Source organism: Hyperolius riggenbachi, chromosome 4, assembly GCF_040937935.1.
Source record: "Hyperolius riggenbachi isolate aHypRig1 chromosome 4, aHypRig1.pri, whole genome shotgun sequence".
NCBI classification, from domain to species: domain Eukaryota; kingdom Metazoa; phylum Chordata; class Amphibia; order Anura; family Hyperoliidae; genus Hyperolius; species Hyperolius riggenbachi.
In genome coordinates this window covers 285,381,817-285,406,510 of record NC_090649.1, presented here as the reverse complement: position 1 = coordinate 285,406,510, position 24,694 = coordinate 285,381,817, and the positions used below count along the sequence as shown (strand labels likewise).

Sequence of the window (24,694 nt, the reverse complement as noted above, 5' to 3'; positions counted from 1 at the left end):
TCCAGTTTTTATTTGATAAAAGAAGATCAGGAGTGTTGGCTTTTTCTGATCAATTTATATGTGTATTGAATGGTGTAGTGTAGATTGGCAATTTCTTGATGTCAAAAGTGGTGGGGGTGATGCAGCACCCTATAGGAAAAGACACAGGAGACAAAACGGGAGCCCAGTAGTGCAATATGTATGATACCACAATTTGAAAAGAAAAAGAGTAAAAAGCACTACTCACAAAGGAGGGTTGCTGGGGGCAACCAACCACAGGAAGCAGGTGGAGACAATAAACCCGACTCCACTCGGGGTGGTCCTAGCCAGGACCGGACAGTAGGTCGCTCTCTTATTGAAAAAAGGTTGGGACAGCCACTGTGGAACCCCACAAGTGGTGTGACACCGCCCCTCAAGCAGGATCTGTTCGGGGGTAAACTTAGCACAATAAAGGAAAGAGGCGCCCTGGGATATTAAAAGCGTTTAAAAACAGCTAAAAACAATCCCTATGCGAAAGGAATTTTTTCATTTGGCACTGCAATTGGCCTGATGAAGCGGGCTGTGACCCGTGAAACGCGTTGCCGCTTGTGCTAATAAAAATCTTTTGTAATCATTACAGAGATTTCGTCATTGAGGTAAGCTACCTCATAACATCGATTGTTTTTAGCTGTTTTTAAACGCTTTTAATATCCCAGGGCGCCTCTTTCCTTTATTGTGCTAATTTCTTGATGTACAGACCCAAGCAATTGTTTCTGAGTTTTCAATCATTTTTTTTCAGAATTGTGGAAAAAGTGAACAGATGCGTGTGGTACCTTGGTCAGATTTGTGAAATTTTAAAGTCATTCTTTTTTTTTAGCAATTCTTGACTTGAAAATATTAATATTGAAAAAATTGTATGATGTGTGTGGCCACCTTTAGGCTTGGAGTGCCAGAATAGGGCAATAAGAGAGGGTCAGTTTAACTTCAAATTCTGATAACCTACACCAGGATCACATGGCATCAACATATAAGAGCCAGCAACCAATGTAGCACAAAGTAATTTATAACCATAATAGGTTCATCAATTGTATAAGAAAATATTTCATTTTTTAATAAAAAGGATACATGAGCAAGATTTAAACAAGAAGCATGAAGAAGATGTGAATGACTTAACAGCTGCCCACATCAGGGAGAAGCAAGCAGTTATGGCAGAATTTGCAAAAGCACAAGCAATGCTCATGGAAAAAAATGCAGCATTACAAGTTTCGTAAGTCTTAGATGAATAAATAAGTTTTTAAAAGACACCTTTACTAATAATGTTATCAATCTTAAATTTCACTAACTTTTTCAGTCTAAAATTATCTTCATTACTACGGTAATCTATCTTTCTATTCACTATACATATTATGGCTAAATTAGTCTTAGATGAATAAATAAGTTTTTAAAAGACACCTCTACTAATAATGTTATCAATCTTAAATTTCACTAACTTTTTTCAGTCTAAAATTATCTTCATTACTACGGTAATCTATCTTTCTATTCACTATACATATTATGGCTAAATTAGATTACAGATAAAATATATTTATTTATTTGTTTTGTTTTGTGATGCAGGCCTTTTTTATGAAGCAAGATACAAAAAATATGTAGTATACAGTAATTTCCATCTAGAAACCTTTTCTGTGGTGGCCATCAAATGGCATTGTTTTCTATTGTGGGTATTGCATGCAGTTTGGCTTCCATTTTAGTACGTCTACTGATCATCTGAGATCATATAGAACTCTAAAAAGCTGGCCCTAAACATTTTCTGTAATTAGCTGCCAAAAGGTTGAAGCCCTCGTCTTGACTGTATCAGACCTTAATAAACATAATCGAAAGATTTTTGACTTTGTAGATACGTGATTGCAGTCTTAGGACTCTTCACCATGAGGCGCTCCTAGCTTATTAAACATGCTTACAGACACAGCTATTAACCTAAGGGAGCCAGAAGGATTGTATGCCACAAAATGCATTGTTTTATGCGCTTCATCAACAAAAGTTTAATCATCTTTAGGGCTCTTTCACATCAGAGCTTGCGTTGGAGAACGCTCAAAGCATACGTTTTGTTGTATGCCTTTTACTGCGTTTTGATATGCGTTGCACTGCAGTGAGTGTGCGTTTTTAATCCGTTTTCAATCCGTTACTGCACATAGAAAAACGCAGGTAATTTTTTTTTCTTTTAGTTGTCAACTTTCTACATTGTTCCTCTGTTGCATTCTGGGACTGATTGCCTGCGTTAACGGATTAAAAACGCGCATAGTGTGCGTTTTACATTGACTAACATTGTAACGCATAAAGCTAGCGTTGGCCAAAAAACTGCGCCTGGGTGCAGTGGAACGCAACGCACAAAAAGGCTGCGTTATATGTGAAAGCTAAAATGAAAGTCTATGGACTTTCATTTCACCTTGGGTAACGCAAACTTTATCCTTTGCGTTGAAACGCAGAAAATCTGCCCTAATGTGAAAGAGCCCTTAGTGTTCATCTTTGGAAACCCAACACTTCTCTCTATTTTGTTTTGTTTCTAACTGTTTTGTTCACACGTTGAGCACCTCTAATCCTTCTCCATTAGTCACCTCTGTTGGGAGGTCTAATGTTTGATCTTTTGTTTTCTACATATTAATCATCTTTTGATAAGTGACCACGTTTACTGACAAGATCCAAAAAGGACAAGTGGGCATGGCACTTTCCCACATGCGCAATTAGTGGTTGCTTTTCTTAGCAACCTGAACTTGTGGGTGTCAATCTACTACACTTTGTCCATTTGCATTTTACGCAGAGAATACCACACTATATTGGGCTTGTTGTGTCCCTCTGTTCTTTTAAGGAAACTATGGATCTTTACTGGGTCCCCTTTCCTCTCTGTGTGACTCATATAACTCTAATGAGTATGATTTCCCTTACATTGTCTAGATGAAATGCGAAGATGGAGGAACTATGTTGACCAATGTTGAGCATTGGCGGGCACCTGTACACATATGTACACACTTGGAAAAGGTGACGGAAATGATATTGACCCGTTGTTTCAGTCAACGATACAATGCTATGTAAAAGGTTTAGGCAGGAATGGAAAAATGCTGTAAACTAAGAATGTTTTATAGATACAAGTGTAAATGGGTTTATGTTTAAAAAATAACAATACAAAGTAAATGAACATAAACATTTTTTAAGTCAATTCAGTATTTGTTGTGACCACCCTTTGCCTTCAAAACAGCATTGAATCTTCTAGGTACACTTATTTACAGTTTTGAAATGACTTGGCAGGTAAATTGGTCTAATTTAACCACAGATATTTTGTGGATGTAGGCTGCAGATGTGTATGTACGCCAGTGATCTGGGTGCTCACCATGCTGCCACTTAAATACCTGGCGGCGTAAAAAACTACTCCCCCTCTGAGTCATCACAACTTGGAGGGAGATGTAATTCGGGTCCAGTGATAGCCGGAGGCCGGAGCCCTGAATTACCCTTACGCGGCCCGCGCAGTATAACATTACTGCTTTGGGTGCTTCGATGTAGGCTGCCTTGATACCTTCTGTAATCATTGAGATCAGAGCTACTTGGCCATGTTGGAGATATTCTAAAAATGATAAAAAGAGGGAAGTCGAGGTGGACTTACCTTACTCTGGTAGTGGACATATACTCAAATGCAGAGTAAAAAATATACAATTTATTCACAGCTCCATAAAATCGCAACGCGTTTCGCGGTCAACAATCCCGCTTCATCACAGAGGCGCTCACATGCTTTATGGACCTGAACCAGTTTTATATGCTCCTGTACTGCCTGATGAAGCGGGATTGTTGACCGCGAAACGCGTTGCAATTTTATGGAGCTGTGAATAAATTGTATATTTTTTACTCTGCATTTGAGTATATGTCCACTACCAGAGGGAGGTAAGTCCACCTCGACTTCCCTCTTTTTATCATTTTTAGAACATTGTTTTACTCTGCTTGGCGCCTCTGTTCGTACATATTACAGCACGATTAAGTCCACCCCTGGTGGAGGGGTTCTTTCCCCATTTTCCTATCTACAGAGAGCGACTTTTATACCTGAGTGGGGTCAGGTACTAATACTCCCCACCTGCCTGTCAAGTGGTTACCTGATGGTAACCCACCTTTGTGAGTATAAGAACCTTTGACATTACATTATATATTGAGCTTACCAGACAATATTGCACTATTGGGCTCTTGGTGTCCTCTGTTTTGTTTTTACATGTTGGAGATATGAATTTCTGGTCATAATTCTTCCATGAAGACCTCTTCTGGCCAGGCTTCTCCATACAGTAGATGTGTGTACATGGGTTTTATGCCAGTTCTGAGTCGAAGGCTCTGCTGGGCATTTTCCAACTTCAAAGGGAAATAAGCATTTCATTGCCACACTTAGCCTTTCATTTGCCATGCTAAGTTTCCTTGTCCAACCACTGTGTGTACGGTTTTTAATACTGTCCATTTATTTCTGCTTCTTTATTTAATTCTGCTTTGAAATATTTGCCTAGGAGAGACATAGCTGATATAGTATTATGACTACCTTGTGTCTTCTTGCTGTGTATGACCTGTGACATGGAACTGTCTTCCCAGCCTTACCTTGATGACAAAGTTTGGCTGTTCCTCACCTAGTTTCAAGCCTCCTATGCAGCTGTTTTTTGTTTCAATCAATTACTGTTTTCCAACTTGTATATGAAAATGATGATCATTACACCTGTTTGGAATAACTTGTTAATCATACGCCTAATTTTACTCCTAATGCTAGGAATACACCCTAAGCTTTTTTCAGCAGATAGATGGTTTGATAGATAATTTCCAACACGTCCGATCTTATTTTCGATCATTTTTTCTGATCGATTTCTTATAGAAGTGAATGAAAATTGATAAGAAAAGATAAGAAAATCGGATCAGAAAAATCGATCGAAAATAAGATCGGACAGTAAATTGACTAAAAAAATCTCATTGTGTATTCCCAGCATAAAAAGGCCTAGACATTGTGCAAGAATGTATGAAGTTTTAAAGAAAAAGGTTAGTCATACTAAACATTGATTGATCGATTTAGATTTTCCTTTTTTTTTTAGCTCGCTTTGCTTTTTGTATACTATATTGATGAGAATAAACAATCTCAATTTATATTTGTAAAACCGAGTTTTACTTTACAGCATATTTTTCCACATGCCTGCAATTTTTGTAAAACTTGTAAGTGCAAACCACTATGCACCTGTAAAACTTGTGCACGCTTTACATAAACATCAAACAAAAAAAACAACAGTAATTAGCGATGTTTTGAGTGGCAGTTTGGGAATCAGGCAAAGGATAGGTAAAGGTAGCCATACACTTATCAATGTTTTCAAAAGATTTGAATGCTCCAGTCAAATCTGCTTAAAAATTGCCGCAACAACAGGGTTGCACAATCATATTTTCAATCGATTTTCATCTGATATAATAATTGTCAATAGGACAGGCAATTTGAATAGATACAGGGTGGTGGTAGTGGTTGTAGATCGATGACATCAAGCAGTGAAATGTTGCTGTTCAATAGATATTCCAGTTTTCTCCCCCAAAATATTCCATCCGGGTGGCATAAAAAAGAAGCTGGGTGTGGCGCGACAGGGGAATGCAGGGCTGGCGCAATTCTGCTTGCAGCATGGGAGGAGGATGAGGAGGTCAGCCGATGACAGCCGGGTGCTCACCAAAAAATAGCCAGGTGGAGCACCCGGCTAAAAGAACCCGGGGAGAACACTGTAATTATTACATTTCTGAAATGCAGTGTATGGAATGGCAATGCGCAGTGTATGGAAGGAAGAGATACATCTCTGACCAGATTGCGATCAGACTCCATACTTTGTCATCTCTACATGGGTGAAATGATTTTATCCTTATTCTACTGCAGCCACTTCTTATGAATCCATTTATCAACGTTCAAAAAGTACTTACATTTTTATTTTTACTGTAAAATAGGCCTTGAACAAATGGCTACTTGGAAGTATGTACACAGTTCATATAGATATTAATGAGTATTTTGAATTATTTTTTATATCCATTTGTATAATCACCTTGTGTTGTATTTCCAGACACTTAGAATAGCTGCAAGCGTTAGAAAAGCCAGGATTGTTTCAATAAATATCTCTTGTAATCTCTGCTATTTGATTTTCCTGTCCTCCACCGCACTATTGATTTGGCTGTTATTTCTCAAATGATGTAAAGCTTGTCACATGTCTGTTTTCCTCTGGAGAAAAAACACTGAGCTTACAACTGTCAATACATAATAAATCAAGGCTACTGCAGTGCATGCCACTTGTAAAACACTACATTAACATACTCCTGGTTATAAAGGCTTTAGTCTGTAATATGCATATTGTGTATATAAAGGATAGTGTTCCCAGTATTACGCATTATATTATGTATTTATATAATGCTCACACGTTTTCTGCAGCACTACATTTAAAGGATACCTTTTCTTCCACAAAGAAATTTAAAAACGGGGAAGGGGGGGGGGGGGAGCAGGCATATGTGTATTGGGCACTCCTCATGCCCACCACTCCCCCTCCCATTCTCCTCCACCTCCCTCTGTTTCTGTGAAATGTCCCCCCAAACCTACCTCGGGGTCAGGAGGGTCGGGGAACACTGCACAGGCGCTGCCTGCAGAAACCTGGCTAACTATTGAGCACTAAACAATATATGCAAACAATGCACAGTACAAAATCATATGGCAGCAGTGAGGTCAGAGGCAAGATGCAAAGTGAAAATCAGGCACAAACAGAACAAGGTAGCAGAAACAAGATGAAAGGGTTGTCCAGGAATCAGCAGCAATCAGAAACTTAGTAACTGTGATATTCTAAAAAATAGTCTTGCGGGAGGAGAAACTTCTATATTAGAGGTTCACATGTGCGCGTCATGTCAATATCTAGTCAACATGTACACCTTGTGGTGTGAGTCCAAAGTAATTTGAGTTCCTGACACCACCTGTAGCTTAAATCAAGTTACAAATTTGTCCTGAGTCTGCAAGAGGCCATTTGCTGATAGGGAATGGAAGTTCACTACAGTCCAGGCATGTACTACCACCAGCAGATGAAACAATGTATTGTACGATTGCCGACAATTTTATTTGGGTTTGGGTTATTACCCAGTTGTAGGAGAATACATTATCTGTAAATAAGGCAGAGCTTTGTGACACTGGGCAATACGTTTTGCTCCCTGATGTCTTTATTGTCCGGAGAGCCCAAGCAAATACAGCAAAGCTGTCCGGAAACACAACCAAGCATCCTCCATGTTTCACAGTAGATATGGTGTACTTTAAAGAAAATAGATAAATTTTGTCTGTTGATATACAGCGGATGTGACTTGTCAAAAAGCTCTTTTCTCTCTTATCTGTCCAAAGGAAATTCTCCAATGAACTTTGTGGCTTGTCAGGTTTCATTTGGACATTTCCATTCTGACTTTTTATGTTTTACTTTCAACACTGGATATAACCAAAAAGAAAAGATCATCTGCATGGGCAAAGAAATCAAACTCCACTAATCAAATGTGAAGCTTCATGAACAAAATCTTTATTATATACAATGAGACAAACAAGATAAAAACATTTAAAAATTGGGTGACAACCACTTGGGGACTCTGTGTATATAATAAAGATTTTGTTCATGAAGCTTCACATTTGATTAGTGGAGTTTGATTTCTTTGCCCATGCAGATGATCTTTTCTTTTTGGTTATATGCATTCTATTTGCATCTCATGGGGCACTTATCATGGTGTTTTGTATTGAAACTAGACTCAGATTTTGTTGTGATTACTTTCAACACTGGAGTCTTCTTCCATTGTGACTGTTCAGATACTATCTGTTTGGAATTTGTCTTTGTTTGTTTTGTGTGTGTGCCATTCTCACTATATTTCTACGCATTTTGGAATGGATTTTCCTCATGTGCTCACATCCAGGATGGTTAGTTGCTTTTTATTTAATCACTGTTCAAGAAACATAAAGCATTTTTCAATAAATTATAAGGATTTTAACAAATTTGTTCACAGCTCAGATAAATTTACCATCGCTCTCCTGCAGTCCCAGCGTGCTAAACCCTATAAAGGTATAAACGGGCGGGCTGGGTCCACCCACCTCAGCATGTCTGAGGAAGTCTAAGGAGGAAACACACCATGTATTGGCAGCGCACGCGGGGACCACGAAGCCCTATCTCTCATGTCTTCATCTTTCTCCTCCCCAGCCGGCTACGATACTGTACAGCCAGTGTCACCTACATGCTTGCGGCAGTACGGCGGATATTCATCTATGGTCTGTTAGGGTAAAAAGCATCCGCTAACTGGAGAATCCTATAAAGCTTGGATGCCGGTGAATCTAATAGTGGTTGTCTTTGTTTGCCTGATCAGCTGGGCAGAGTTGACGTTTGACACAGGTGGTGTTTGTAAAGAGGATGTGACAGGTATTATTACAAGGTGTGCAACAATGCATGCGAGAGGTACATTAAAAAGCTGGATGTTGATCCCTGGTAGGATCAGTTACAATCTAGTTAACAAAATTAATTGGACGTGAAGATTGGACTATATCAGTACACAGGTGTATGATTGGAATGCATTCCTCAAAGTTAAAGCCGCAGGTCTAATTGCTGGTTGGACTATATAGCTTTGTTTTTAGGTGGGGGTTTTTAGTTAGTCTTGCTATAGTGGGCTGCATGGTACAATAAAGTTTGTAATTTATGTATAATGTTGGCTCCCTTATTCCCAGTTGCTTGCTATATGCATGTAATGAAGGTGAGATGAACACATGATGGCACATACAGTTGATACCCTGTAGTTTGCTTTATTGACATTACTCTCACTTGCTGACTTTCAGAACAGAGCAGGATTCAAAAGCATTGTTTAATGAATGGTATTCCAGCCACTCATTTAAGGCATTTTTCAAATGGCAGACTGACAAATGACTGATGCTGGCAGTAAGAAAAAACATCCAGGTCATGGATTATTCCATGCAAGCATTAGGTCATGCAAGCATTAGGTTAGCAGTTGTGTTGCTATAGAAACACCAGACAGACGTGCATGGACTTTCCTCATTCATCATCTTATTGGTGCATACTTGCCCATTATATTCCTTTTGAAAGATTGCCACTAGGCATTGCTTCAGCTAACAGTAGTCGACTTGCGCAGCATTTACTCAATGGCAGGTCAGCAAAAGGAACATCTGTGGCCATTGTAAAAATATAGACACCTTGACATATTGGGGGCTGATTCACTAAATTGATTAGTGCAAATAACCTCCTGTTGCTCGCGTTATTACTGTACACCAGCACACCTTAGTTTTAAGTCTCTGCACACTACGCGGGCTAGTGGCAGCGGGACGTGCGTTATTAAGCTCAATCAGAGGAGCACTCGCTATGCTGCGGTCCCGCCCTGAGCCCATTCGGGTCCAGTGACTTTAAACGACGTGATCCCTGCACTTTGATTGGCCCAATAGGCTACCTGTCAACCCCATCAATGTAAAGTGCTTTCATAGTCTTGAAGCACAAAACAAAGTTATATACGGGCCATTTCTGTATTAATAATGTGCATATTTAAGTAACAATCCACCTAAAAAGCAATTTCTCAGTCAAAATGATCTACAGTACTTGTCATGGAATGTATTATACTTATAATACTGTAAAAGGAATCCTCCACTTTTCATACAGTATCATTTCCATAGTTTACTAGCCACATTTTATTTGTAGTGCAGTTGTACTCTTCATGCTGAATCAGGTTGATGAGTTCAATGAATAATTGTGTTTTTCACCCAGAGGAGGAACAAGCCCCATCTTCACACCTGAGTTACTAACGTGTGAAGTGGGGTGAACTGTGGTGACCTGAAATGAAATACCAATGTGTTAATTTCCAACAGTACGGTCATACAGGGGAATTGAAAAAACAGATGATTAGATTTGTGAAATAAACACAGATTTGTTTCTCTTTACACATCACTAAATCAAGCTCAATGTGTTTGAACAGAGATGGGCATGGATGCACTCACATACGCACTCTACTAGATATCCTCTGCTTTACTGAAAATACTATACTGTAAATCCTGCATTTAGGATGCATAGGTGGCAGACGTTAAACTCTCCCTGCTCCAGCATAGAGATAATCAAGGAAATGCTAATAATGATGTCTTCAGTACAAATTTAGTTTTAAAAGGCTTTCTTAGAAAACAGGATCATTGCAGGTATAACAACAACATGCCACCTGGTGGGGAATAGCTAGGTAACAAGCCAGTAAATGCACTGCAAAGAATTCAGCCACAAACAAACAATAAATTCCACACACATGAAGGTAAAATAAAATCATCATGAATAGGGATACAACAAACAGTACCAACATACGTGGTAGTCAGGTCAAGAGTGCATATAGTATCAATCATACCACACTATTCCAATAGAGGAATAACAAGCCACAATGGGTACAAAAATATGAAGAGTATTTATTTATGGTGCATAACCAATAATTCAAAATGTGGTTATTCATTTATACATACACAATATAAAAGAAACACTATGCAGATAAGAGGTTGGCCTCCTTCATACTACTTCATTAGTCATATTTGCATACAAACATAGGCATATCACAACCACTCCACCTAGAGTGAGCTCTGATTGTACTGATTATATTGCATGATGCCTATAATAATGTAATGGAATGGACTATTCGCAATGGAGATTCAATATAAGCAGCAAGAGCCAACGGGATCCTAATGGATACTTGAATTCCTCTCAGATACTAGTAGTACACATCCATCTAGGTACAAGAATGACTTAGTCCTGCTTTATGTGCAGCAGTCTCATGGAGACGTCTGCTTTAAGCCACAGATTCCAGAAATTGTAAGCACATCCATGCCACTCACTGTTGGTTTGCTTGGGTCACACAGCCGTTTTGGGCCTGGTGACTCACAGAGCATGCACTATAGTAACTCACTGGAGGTTTAGTGTACTATCTATGGCAAATGTTGCATTTAAGCAGGGCACATTAGTTATATAGCTGCTAAAATGACAGCCTACAAATACAGTTCTGTGGCGTCTGGCACTGCCACTACAATACTCATGTGCTGCTGCCTGGTGGTTGCAGTCAGATTCATTTCCTGGCCATGTTTGCGTATGTCACCGGTGACTATGAGGGAGTCTTGCGCACCAGATAACACACCCTGGCAGAGATCAGCATGGAACACAGAAGCTTTGCACGTCCTCCTGTGTTTGCCCCGCCACATTCACGTTTCACCCAATCAGGCTTTGTCAGGGTTTGCCCTGTCTAAGATCCACTACTGCTTATATACAAATTGAATGCAGGAAATGCCCATTTAATTCTAAGTGTGAATTTCATTTTGTGTGCCATTCTGGAGTGGATTCTGGAGTGGTCTCATGGTTGGCCACTGATCAAGAGACAAAGTATTTTTCAATTAGCTTATTGGGATGCAAGAAATGTGTCCACCGCTGTATATAACTGAAAGCCCCAAGCTTAGGACTTGAGAACACAACAATGAGAACACAACAATGAGAACACAACAAACAATAGTACCAACATACGGTAGTCAGGCCAAGTGTCAGGTATATAGTATGATTCAAACTGGGCTTTCCGGAGGTGCACAAGGTCCACTACTACTGCATAGAACAAAAAATACTCATGTGAAATGGAGCATATGTATATGACAGTCCCACATTACCAGTATGATCTATCCAAGGTTCCCATGTAGTCTTGAACTGGTCCATTCTATCATTCATAATGGCTAATAGGCATTCATATATAATCAGTCTGTGGGCCCTCTGTACAACTAGCTGTAGCGTGATATTGGCCTTCCACCATTAAGACGCCAAGTAAGACTTAGCAGCCATAGCTATAAATTGGATGAGGGGATAGGGATAGAATTTTTTTCCATCCTTTTTACAGCACAGTAGGAAGGCAGCTGGATGTTTTTGTGAAAGCTCTATGAAGGACCTATGTTATCAGATGTGCAACCTTACTCCAGAAGACAGAGCTAAGCAGACACTCCCACTAGTCATCTGTGCAAATTTAATGCAAATTGTATGCAGCTTGGAACTGTGCCAGTCAGAATTGAAAAGAAGTGAATTTGATAGGCCCAAATCTAAGCTGCGAGCAATTTACATAAAGCTTGCATATCATTGACCGTCTCTAATAAATAATATGAAACATGTGGACCATCCACATCTATTTTTATGGTCATACTTACTTTCCTTATCAAGCAAGTTTTAAACTGTTCTGTTGTCAGTAATGAAGAAGGATGAAAATAAATTAGTGATGCTTTTAGTACTGCTAGTCTCATGTGTAACAAAGAGAGGATAGCATGAACGCTTCGATTAGGTTTGCTGATATCATGAATAAATATGTATAATTGTTTGATGTCATGGATGGTTTAAAACTCAGGAATGTTACATTATTAGGAGGAGCTACTCAGCTCAGTCCATCCATGAGTTTCTCATATAGGTTGCCCAGGTCTTCGCTGCCTGCACACGTGTGCATTCATTTGATTTTCTAAGTAGTTATTACACTTCACATATTCATTGATATAACTCATCTTCTCTGGAATGCCCTCCCACAACACATCCGTCACTCGCCAACCTTTGTTACTTTTAAACGCTCTCTAAAAATGAATTTGTTCCGACAAGCATATGCGCTACCTTAAGCCACTTCCCTTTGTCCTAAGACCAGATTGCACTCCTACTAGGTATCCTAAAACACACTGCCTCTATATATTTTATCGTATACTACCCCTCCTCTTGTTTCCCCCATTCCCTTTAGATTGTAAGCTCACAGGGGCAGGGCTCTCTCCCCTTTTTGTGTCTTGGAAATCATTATACATTTTATTCATCATATTACTTTTATCACTGTCATTACCAATTTTATATTTTGTATTCTGTATGTTGTATCATTTTTTTGTATTTTGTCACTAATTATGTATCTTGTATATTAGTGTACACCATTGTCTGTATTATGTACCCCATGTTTGTTTCTTACTTTGTACAGTGCCACAGAATATGGTGGCGCTTTATAAATTAATAATAATCTGCCCCCTGAGCTATGCCAACCACACGATCCATAAATTTGATGGACAATTTGTAAAAAAGAGGCAGCAAAGACTTGTCAACACTTCCCTGTTTGCAAACTGCCCTTGTACATTATTACTGGCAAAGGGTTCTTTGTCACCTCCTCCTAGGGAGTTGGGAGTAGGCAGTAGGCACAGGCAATCTGTGGTGATATCTGGGAGTCCCCTTTAACTATAAATGAACACCCGAATTTCTGCACCTCCCAGGTAAATAGGTAATGCATTATATATTTGTCCCTTTACCTATTTATTATGGATAGTTAAGTTTAAGTTTCCTCCTTTTGTTCCTACTAACCCAAAAAACTGACAGTTTCGGCATTTGAGAAATGGTCATGGTCACAGATCCTATGTTATTTATAGGATCTGTGCACATTTGTCAGTCTGCAATGGATCCATTAGAAACATTGCAGTAAGCAAAATGCAAATTTGGAACCGGCACAATAATTCACAGTGCGTAGATGAAGCGGGTGCCGACAGAATCAATACAAACCTATGAGAATGGACAGTGTGCATTCTCACTAGGCTTGTTGCAGCATGCATTAATGCTTTACTCACTTGCCTTCTGCGTCTTCGGTCATCTTGTGCCCTCTGCCACTGCTGCCACAACGTTCGGCTCCACTGCATGGGACACCCAGCGAGTTTATATATTGGAGCAGAAGCAGGGTCCCATTGCATTGCAAATAAAACAGTGAGAATCCTGCTTAGTAAAAGGGAGGAGTCTCATTGATTGAGTGGTTGTAAGGGTCTGCTCCTCTCGGTCGCAGTATAGTCTGAGGTGGTGACAGAGGTAGTGTCAGCTGACAGGATAGTCAGCTGACACTTAGGCAGGGGTTTTATTTAAATAATATGAAATAATGGTTGCTGACTCTGCCTGGGATTGAACCCTGGTCTCCCATGTCGGAGGTGGTGAGCTTGACCACTGTGCTATGGCTGATACTGTCAGGAAGGTTTGCTGGTCAGTACTGGGTGGCTCAGCTGACCTGTTGTGGTCATCTGTGTCAGCTGATCTCACTATCAGCTGATTGATGCCTGCGTGTGATTGGCTGTTGTGTGCATGTGGCAGGCCACTGATTGGTTGCATGTAGTATTTAAACCCGCTGAGTGCTTCCTGTCATTGCTCGTGATAGCTTCTAGCTCTAGCTTGCTCTGTGTTCCTGCTCTTGTTATTTTAGATTACCTGGACTTTGACCTCTGCTTGTTATTGGACCTTCCTTGTCTGCTGCCTGGTTTGACCTCGGATCCGTTCTTGACCTCTCTCGTGCCTAGCCCTCCTGTACTGCGATATATCTGTTTACCCGTATATGACCCTGGACTGTTTCTGGACTTTGCTAACTCTGAATCCTTGTTTGGCCTGGAAGTTTATTTGCTAAACCCTGCATTCAGCTCCAATACCTTGCACACTAAATGCCTGGGTGTAACTGAAGTCGGGTAGGTGTTGTCTCTCACCTCTTGTTCAAGCGGGGACGCACCACATAGGGTGAAGCGTGTGGAGGTAGATTAGGGCATTGGAGCTGATTTGTGAGTGAATATCCCTACAGGCCTGACAGTGGTGAACCAATGAATACCATCCTTGCTGCTAGGCAGGATTCTCACTGCAATCCAGTGGGAGCTTGCAAAACTTAGATCTATATACCAGCCAAGTGTCCTGTTCAGTGGAGCCAAGCTACGGTGACACGGTGGCAGCTCTCTTTTCTTCCATTGTTCTGCATTTCTAATGTCTTCCTTACTGCAACAAGACATTTGTTCCTATCACCACCGCTAAAGTGCTCAGTAGCATTTGAATGTGCCACCAGTGCTTTTTATTGGTCCATAGCAAGGGCCAAAAGGAAAAAGTAAATTCAAATAAGCCCCCAACCAAAATGTCATATATTTGAATTTGCCACCATACATTCATATTTGTTCATAGCAACTTTAAATCTTGAATTTTCTGCGGGGGCACTAATTTGAACTTGTCCACTAATTTCCCATCTTTCCAAATTATGGATAAATCATAAGCCACAGCAGATAATTCAAATACCCACCAACAGAGCTTCTTAGCATTGTGGTGGCAGGGCCTAAGGATGAGTGAGTGAACATGAAATTCTGTTTCGCATGAGACGAAACTAAAACTGAGTGATGGTACACGTGGGGGTTAACTCACCTTTGTCTCCACCCCTCGCTGTAGCCCTCCACACCCATCTACATCCTCCTGATATTTCCTCCTTCTGTTCCTGATACTTCCTCCTTACAGCTGCGAAGGAGAAAGTATGGAGAGGATGTAGAGGGGCATGGAGCACTAGGGCCAGAGGCAGAGATCAAGGTAAGGTTAACCTCCCCTGCCATGGCCCACATATATCAGTTTCAGTTTCACCTGAGGCAAAACTGGATTTTTTGTGTTCACCTGCTCGTCCTTAGCAGGAACAAGTATACAGCAATTGCAAGCAAAAAAACAGAACAATGGAACACAGCAACTTCAAAGATTCTTCGCTCTCCAGCACTTCACAGACCAGGGCATCAGGCTAGAACTTTTGAATTGACATGCATGAAATATTAAAGAAATATTTAGTCTAAGGAAACTCACCAGTATTTTAGAATACAAAAAGCCGGTTGAGTTTAATATTTGAGTTTAATAATTGCCAAATTGGTAAAGTAGACAGAAATGGGTACAAGTGTATACACAAACAGAAGTACGTAAAGCGTAGTCAGGATCAGGCCGTAGTTGTACACAGTTGTTACTCTGTATCGAGGTACAGAGTAACAAGGCAATATCATAGTCAATAAACAGGCAGGGTCATACACATAAGTCAGATGTCAATCGTATTGTAAGGATCAGGCAATAACGAAGTCAGGGACAGGCCGAGTCTAACACGTGTATCAGATGGCAGTGGTACAGAAGGACAAAACAAGAGCGAAGTCAAGAGGCAGGCAAGAGTGGGTGCACAGATAAATATATAATAAGATGTTAATTTAACATAATATTACAATAATAATATTACGAATATAACTTCAAAATATATACTGACCGACTAGAGTACATATATATCGTGCAGAAGCACAATATATAAATGTAGCTCTCGAGACTCACTGACTAGGCGAAGAACCAGCGAACTGATTAGTATCAAGGCCGGTGAGCGACTGAGAGCTCTGGCCTTAAATACACAATTAGACATCCCAAAAACCACTCCCCAAATAGATAGCACCTCCTTCATGGTGATGTCATTTAATGACATCACCGCTGACATTGCTCATACCCGCCTCCTTAACCTATAAGACCCTTCAGGTCTCACGCGCGTCCGTTTGGATGCACTGCGCATGTGTGCACTTGAATCCACCGCCGTAGCCGGGGACGCCGCCAGAGGAGACCAGCGTGGAAGCTTCGCCAGCAGCGCGGACCCCATCACAGACGCCGCAGGACATGCCGCTGGAAGGTAAGATTGTCACACCCATGTTATTTTTTCCATTGAGTAATACTTACCTGTGATCTACACTATTATATATTTATGAGTTAATGAAGCTTTATTTCATTATATGGGCAGGTACTGTAAAATTCTTAACTTTCTGTTTAGTCTTCAAACTAGGGTAAGCTGAATGTATAATCATGTTTTTGCTATAAACTCAAGGTTATCAGAAATGGAGGAGAAATACCAAAACAGAGAATCCAGGCCAGAAGATCTACAGGTCATCTCGGAATTAAAAGACATGGTTGCTGAACGGGATCAACTCATCAAGAAACTAATTGTGAGCGATTTTACTGTTATCTTCCTTTAACAACACAATTTCTAAATACTAACCACTGAAATCCATTGGCATTAACAATTCAGTGATCTTTAAATAGTCAGCAGTTCATAAATTATAACTGATTTTATCAATTATTAAACAAAGCGGCATTTACAAACGAACAATTTGTGCTTAAAATATTAATAGGTGAAGTGTTTGAAGGCAATTATCTGGACGTGCAAAGCTGCAAGGAAAAAATGACAGTTAGAATAACACTTTTCTTTATACAGGAAGACAAGAAATTCTATCAACTGGAACTAGTCAACCGAGAGACCAACTTCAACAAAGTATTTAATGCAAGTCCTAATGTTGGCGTTATCAACCCTCTTGTAAAGGTATGTACTGAAACTTGCATCTTACAAATATTTGGTGCTGATTTTCTATCTTTCTTCTGTTAGCATCTAAGGCTGCATTTCCACTTGTGCGGTGCGAATCGCCGCGGTAAAAATTCGCATATGGATGCGAAATTCTCATGCGGGTCCATGCGAATTTTCATGCGAATTCGCATGGATGATGATGTATGCGAATTTAACCATGGCAGTGCTGGTGTGCTTTTCCATTGTTTCTATGCGAATTCGCATGAAAATTTGCATACCCAAACCTCATGCGAATTTCCTATTAAATACATTGTATGCAATTCGCATAGCGGTATGCGGTATGCGAATTCTGATGGCTCTGCCATGCGAATTTTTTCTGCACAGAAAAACGCAAAGGAATCCTGACAAGTGGAAACAGTCACTTGTATTGCTATGCGAATTTGAATGCGAAAAACGCATGCAAATTCACGATAGTAGAAATGAGCCCTTAAGCTATTTTTCTTTAGACTTTTTAACTGTGTTTAAATACGCTGGCCATAGATGTGACAGTATTTTGCAGGGCTGTGGAGTCGGAGTCGTGGAGTCGGAGTCGTGGAGTCGGGCAATTTTGGGTGCCTGGAGTCGGAGTCGGGAAAAAATGCACCGACTCCGACTCCTAATGAATTTGTAACTGTAATTAAAATAGAAAATATGATAAAATGTTCTATTTCTCAGATAATAGTCATTAAAAATAATGTATATATACAGTATATATACAGTAATAGCTGTGCTTAGTCCACAAAAATGAAATAAACCAATCAAAATTAGTTACTTGTGCTGCTTCAATAAAGCAGTCCCCGTATTTTTAAGGTCAGATATACATATCTGATTGTGACTGTATATATGATGTGTACACAGGAATCTCTTATATATACTAAATAACATCTATGCTGTAAGAATAAAGCCTGATGTGTAGCTGTGTCACTAATAGAGATGGTCAACGAGATGAAAATAATTCTGCATTGATGCTGATTTATGCAAATGTATGCACTCCCTTTGCTGATGAAATCAAATAATGTGATATGTTATTAAAATTTGGTTTGGTGACTACAAATTAAAGGGTAACTGAGACGGATGAAAAGTAAAGTTTTATACATACCTGGGGCTTCCTCCAGTCCCCTTCAGGCTAATCAGTCCCTCGCTGTCCTCCACCACCCGGATCTTCTGCTATGAGTCCTGGTAATTCAGCTAGTCAGCGCTGTCCGGCCGCATGCCGCTCCCACAGCCAGGAACATTCTGCACCTGCGCAATAGTGCTGCACAGGTGTAGTATGCTCCTGGCGGCAGAGTGTGTGCATGCGCACTACGCCTGACTGGCTCAAGTACCTGGACTCATAGCAGAAGATCCAGGTGGTGGAGGAGGACAACGAGGGGCTGATTATCCTGAAGGCGGCTGGAGGAAGCCCCAGGTATGTATAAAACTTTAATTTCATCTGTCTCAGGTTTACTTTGTTACACAGTAGTACTATACTCTACATATGCACTCCCCACAGAGCTGCAGAGAATCCACTGAGAATGCTGTGCACATTGAACACAGAGGTGTTGTCTGTTTACAATCTCCTCATTCCCCTGCAGAGTACCTGCACATCATTCTTACATGTACCCACACTTACATTGCCTAGGGCAGTGATGGCCAACCTTGGTACTCCAGCTGTAGTGGAACTACAAGTCCCATGAGGCATTGCAATACTCTGACAGCTCTAAGCATAACTTGGGGAGGCAGAGGCATGATGGGATTTGTAGTTTTGTCACAGGAGTGCCAAGGTTAGCCATCAGTGGCCTAGGGCCTGATAGATGTTCTTTGTTCCGCTTTGTACCTTTTACAAGTACTCTTACCAAGGACTAGTTTTAGTCTAAAGGGAATAAATATAGTAGTCTACATATCCTTCTCACTTCAGTTGTCTTGTAAAATTCCTAAGCGTTGGCAGTTAAGAGACGAATTTCATGTTACATACTTTTAATCAACAAAATTGTAATATGCAAATTAGAGGAGTCGGAGTCGGTGGAATCCTAAACTGAGGAGTCGGAGTCGGTGGATTTTTGGACCGACTCCACAGCCCTGGTATTTTGGGTAAGTAGATTTATATAAACATCATCTAAACATTTTTTATTTTACAAAAAGCAATGCCAGTGGTTTAGCACAATGCGTATGTTTTGGTGTTATCATCTGTGCCCTTAGAGTGACATACTGTACCTGCAAAACTTAGGAGAGTCAGAGTGGACCCCAAAACATCTGAACCTCATGCTTATTTTGGATGTATGACTCAAACTATTACATTATAATTATTATGCATTCGGCATATAGTGCAAAAGCCAAGTAAATGGAATATTATAGTATAATTAACATGGCAGCCTTCATACTATAGGTTTCCTTGAGAGTAGGAACACACTAGGCAGAAACACTAGCGTTGCGGAAAATGCACATAATGCAAGTCAATGGGCTGCATGAAAAAATGCATATGTTTGCGTTCTGCAATGTGCGTTTTTAAAAACACTGGTCTTGCTGCATATGTTACCAAAATGCATCTAAAATGCACATAATGAAAGTCAATGGTGACGTAGAGGTATTGCGTTTTAGTTTGTTTTTTATGCATTTTGTAAACTTTTTTTATGTGTTTTTTTTTTTAAAAACAAGTTTGATGTATTTCCGCTTCCTGTTGACCTCCTAGTGAATTGCATAAAATGCATTAAAAAACACATGCAAAACACATATAAAATGTGGGTGCGATCTATATATGCAAACCGCAAACGCATTAAAATGCACGCAAAATGCAAGAAAAACGCATGTGCGGAAAAAACGCAAACGCACTAAAAACGCACAAATGTATATGCAGCAAAAAAGTTAAAGGCTCCTTTTACATGTAACAGTTGGTATGCGTTAATGTGCGTTAGTATGGGTTAGTACTTGTTGGTGCATGTTTTTCCATAGCAGTGCATTGTGAAAAATATTTCAGTTAAAATGCGTATAGTGGGAACTGTGCCATAGGAAAACATCAGCATTACTTTGAAAATCAGTTTTCTTTCAGTTATAACTGAGAGCAACTGATTAACCACCCTGGCGTTCTATTAAGATCGCCAGGGCGGCTGCGGAAGGGTTTTTTTTTTTATTAAAAAAAAACTATTACATGCAGCCAACTGAAAGTTGGCTGCATGAAAGCCCACTAGAGGGTGCTCCGGATGCGTTCTTCTATGAGCAGCCTTCCTTGTTTCGCTTACCTCGTCGCCATGCTGACGAGCGGAGTGACATCATGGACGTCAGCCGACGTCCTGACGTCAGCCGCCTCCGATCCAGCTGCGGCGGCGATCAGGTAGCACACGCGGCTGGCAAAGTGCCGGCTGCGTGTGCTCCTTTTTATTTGACCAAAATTGGCCCAGCAGGGCCTGAGCGGCAGCCTCCAGCAGTAATGGACGAGCTGAGCTCGTCCATACCGCCCAGCAGGTTAAGTGTAAAAGGGGCCTATTTTTCCTGCACTGCCTAGTGTGTTCCCACCCTTAACCTCCTGGGGACTGCCTAACACAGATGGGCGTGGCCACGGCGGCAGCCCCAGGACCGCCTAACACCGATCGGCGTCAAGTCCTGGGGGTGCAGTTTGCAGGAGATTGCACGCAGGCTGCGCGCGCATCTCCTGCTCGGGGGGCGGAGCACCGCCCCGCCTTCAGTCTGACTGTTAGACGGCGAAACCGCAGTCTTTACTGTAGTACAGCGCTGTGATCAGAAGCAGCACTGTACTGGGGACAGCCGTGTGACATGGCTGTCCCCCTGTGGGAGAAGAGAGCAATCAGCACTCATAGGCAGAAGCATATGACAGCCGATCGCCAGGATTGGCTGGCTGGGGGGAGGGAGGGATTATAAAAAAAAAAATATTAAAGAAAACAGCAAAAAATAATGAAAAAATACTAACATAAATATTTATTTAAAAAAAAATAAACAACTGGGGTGCGATCAGACCCCACCAACAGAGAGCTCTGTTGGTGGGGGGGAATCACTTGTGTGCTGTGTTGTGTGGCCCTGCAGCTTGGCCTTAAATCTGCAGTGGCTATTTTATTAAAAATGTGCCTGGTCTTTAGGGGGGTTTACCACTGTGGTCTTCAAGTGGTATACACACCCACACACGTCTTTATTTCAATTAGATTCATTTGCTTGAAATGTAAAAAAAAGGTCACAATAGATATAAAAATGATCATATAGTTGATTGTAAATAGCCGTTATATTGATCTGCCTGGTGTATTTGAATGATCATATCTGATATAAAATAAGATTATGGCATCGTTGAACGAATACTATCATTTCTATCCAACTGATTATTTCCAATTTTAGTTAATTGAACAAAATAAATAATTGTTCTTAAAAATTGTACTGTTATTCAGTACCTCTAGACTTGTACAGTACAGTACATACAGTTCAGAAGCTGAAAGTGAAGCAGCCAATTGGCACTCGACATTTCATGTGTTTAAATGACCAGGGGAGAGACAAGATGCTGTGACAGGTCTGTTATTTTCTCAGTGCTTTGTAGTATGAGGAGAGAACTCATTGCTGACAAAAGTGTGTGTTTTTCTATTAAAAATGAAAAAAGAAACTTTACAGTTTATTAAAAAAGTTTTAAAAAATAAACTTACCGTACAACAACATCAGCAAATTAAAAATATATGAGTTCATGTTAAATTAATAATACATACATGAATCACAAATTCATTAATAAATGTGGTAGTAATAATAATAATAACGTATTAATTAAAATGATTAGAAAGTTGTGTGTTTCAGGTATACTATGTAAGAGCTATGTAATAAAACACCACTAGAAGCAAGAAAAAGAGTCTGTTGCAGAGATGTGGCTGTACTGGAAGTAGCTAACTGGTTAAAACATTTGGTATACAAGGTTAACAGCTTATTGCATTTTAGAGTTGTACTCATAAGTTTACATAACCTGGCAGAATTTATGATTTGTGTAACCATTTTTTACAAAATATGAATGTTAAAGCAAAAACTTTTCTTTCACTCATGGTTAGTAGTTGGCTAAGGTCATTTATTGTCAAACAACTGTATTTACTCTTTTTAAAGGACAACTGTAACAAGAAGAATATGGAGGCTTCCATATTTATTTCCTTTAAAACATCACCACTTGCCTGGCTATCTTGCTGATCCTCTGTCTCTAATACTTAGCCATAGACACTGAACAAGCATATGCAGATCAGCTGTCTCTGACGTTATTGTCAGATCTGACAAGAATAGCCACATGCTTGTTCTGGTGTTATTCAAACACTACTGCAGCCAAATAGATCAGCATGGCTGCTGGGCAATTGGTATTGTTTAAAAGGAAATAAATATGGCAGCCTCTATATTCTTCTCACTTTAAACCATAATCACTATACAAACTACCCAAATGACCCTGATCAAAAGTTTACATACCCTGTTTCTTAATACTGTGTATTGCCCCCTTTAACATCACTTGAAGTATTTTGTGGTGGTTGTGAATGAGGCTCTTTATCTTCTCAGATGGTAAAGCTACCCATTCTTCCTGGCATAAAGCCTCCAGCTCCCATAATTGTTTTGGCTGTCTTGCATGAAATTGTCTTTGAGGTCTTACCAAGAGTGGCTCAATGATATTGAGGTAAGGAGACTGAGATAGCCACTCCAGAACCCCCACTTTATATTGCTGTAGCCAATAACAGGTCAAATTGCTGTAACAGGTTGAATTGGCCTTGTGTTATGGATCATTGTCATGTTGGAATGTCCAAGTAGATCCCATGCTCAGCTTCCTGGCTGATGAGTACAAATGTTCCTCCATTATTTTTTGACAACTTGCTGCAGTCATATTGCCATCAATTCTGACCAAATTTCCTGTGCCTTTTTGTCTCACACACCCCCAGGACATCAGTGATCCACCATCATGTTTCACAGTAGGAACAGTGTACTTTTCAGCATAGGTTTTGTTGACTCCTCTCTAAATGTAGTGTTTATGGTTGTGGCCAAAGAGTTACATTTTAGTCTCATCACTCCAAATGACTTTGTGCCAGGAGGTTTGAGGCTTGTCTCTGTGCTGTTTGGCATATTGTAAGCCGGATACTTTATGGCATTCTTAATTCCTTTGATATTTTCTTATATCCCTTTCCTGTTAATAGAGTTCAACTACCTTTTCCCACAGATCCTTCAACATTTCTTTTGCATTCCCCATGACTTAGAATCCAAAGCACATCAGTGCAGCACTGGATGAAAGATGCAAGGGTATGTCAGGAATCCAGAAACTCATTAACCCTTTTATACACAACTGCTAATTACAAGCGAACAGATCACAGGTGAAGAAGGTTACCTTAAATAGCCATTAAAACCCGTTTGTTTTAAGTTGTGTCCATGTTATCAGGCCCAATCACCAGGCTATGTATATTTTGAGCTGGGTCATTTGGGTAGTGATTATCATTTAAAAAAAGAGTAAACACGGTTGTTTGGCAATAAATGGCTTCAGCCAACCACTTCCCATGAGTTAAATAAAAGTTTTTGTGTTATCATTCATATTCTATGAAAAATGGTTAAGGAATCATAAATTCTTCCAGGGTATGTAAACTTATGAGCACAACTGTAGCACTCAAGTATATCAGTTGCAAGCAAGTGAAACATAATGTTTAATATACCAAAAACCACATAGGCCATAAATGCTAACAAACTCAGGTTCAATGACCACATGCAGTTTTTAGATTATCCTAAGTGACTGAGCTTGTCTCTAATTAGTTGCATCCGTAACTGCTAATTAATAGCTTAGTAGTAAATTCATTTAGATGCCCAGTTGGAGAATCTCTGAACCTCATAGTGGTGTAATTTGTGTCATTCACCCAGTGGGTGATGAGAGGGGATGCTCTGGCTAAGATCACATAACTAGTGAGAAAGAAAATGCAGCTACTCCAGTACAACAGCTTCCGTAGTGAAATGAGATTATAATTGTTCCAGTTTTCCTGGCACCTCACCCCTTTCTAATGCTAGGACCCTTCCCTAAAACCAGGCAGTGTGGCAGGGGGGCAGATGGGACACAGAGGCATGTTCCTGGCTCATGACATGCCTCTGTGTCCCCCCCCCCCCCACGCCACTCTCTGCCCTCCCCCACTGCCGCACTATAACCCCCCAAAATTGGGGACAATAATTGTTGCTAATCTCAAGGTGAAGGGAGGAGAGGGATCCCCTGCTCAAAGCAAACACTGGGGGCGTTCTTGCAGGCTTTCCACAGCTGCCATTGGCTTGGTTATCTGGAGTCAGCGTCTGTCACATGGCAGTGATAACATATGGGGGGGGGGGGGCTAGCAATGGCTATGTGAGCTGTGAAAGCAAGTCTCTGTGAGCTGTGAGAGCCGTGTTGAGGTGGCCACACACAATACAATAAAATGATCCAATTTTTTAAAGCAATTCGATAAAAAAGATCGTATCTCTCGAAAAAATCAAAAGCTTTTTTTTTCATTTGACTGAAAAATCAGATCGGATTTCCGTTTTTTTTTCGATTTAAATCGATCTGGAATGCCAGATATTTATCTTCAATTTC

The 24,694-nt window shown here is 40.3% G+C and overlaps 1 protein-coding gene across 5 annotated transcripts in view; it reads left to right on the top strand.

Annotated features, from left to right (window-relative positions):
- Positions 1 to 24,694, top strand: part of FAM184A (family with sequence similarity 184 member A) — a 306,218-nt gene that overhangs the window by 278,256 nt on the left and 3,268 nt on the right. For all 5 annotated transcript variants that reach the window (XM_068231372.1, XM_068231373.1, XM_068231371.1 and 2 more), the window contains exons 15-17: positions 1,079 to 1,225; positions 16,660 to 16,777; positions 17,047 to 17,151. In XM_068231372.1, the coding sequence (XP_068087473.1) occupies positions 1,079 to 1,225; positions 16,660 to 16,777; positions 17,047 to 17,151 (370 nt within the window). The remainder of the gene's footprint in view (positions 1 to 1,078; positions 1,226 to 16,659; positions 16,778 to 17,046; positions 17,152 to 24,694) is intronic.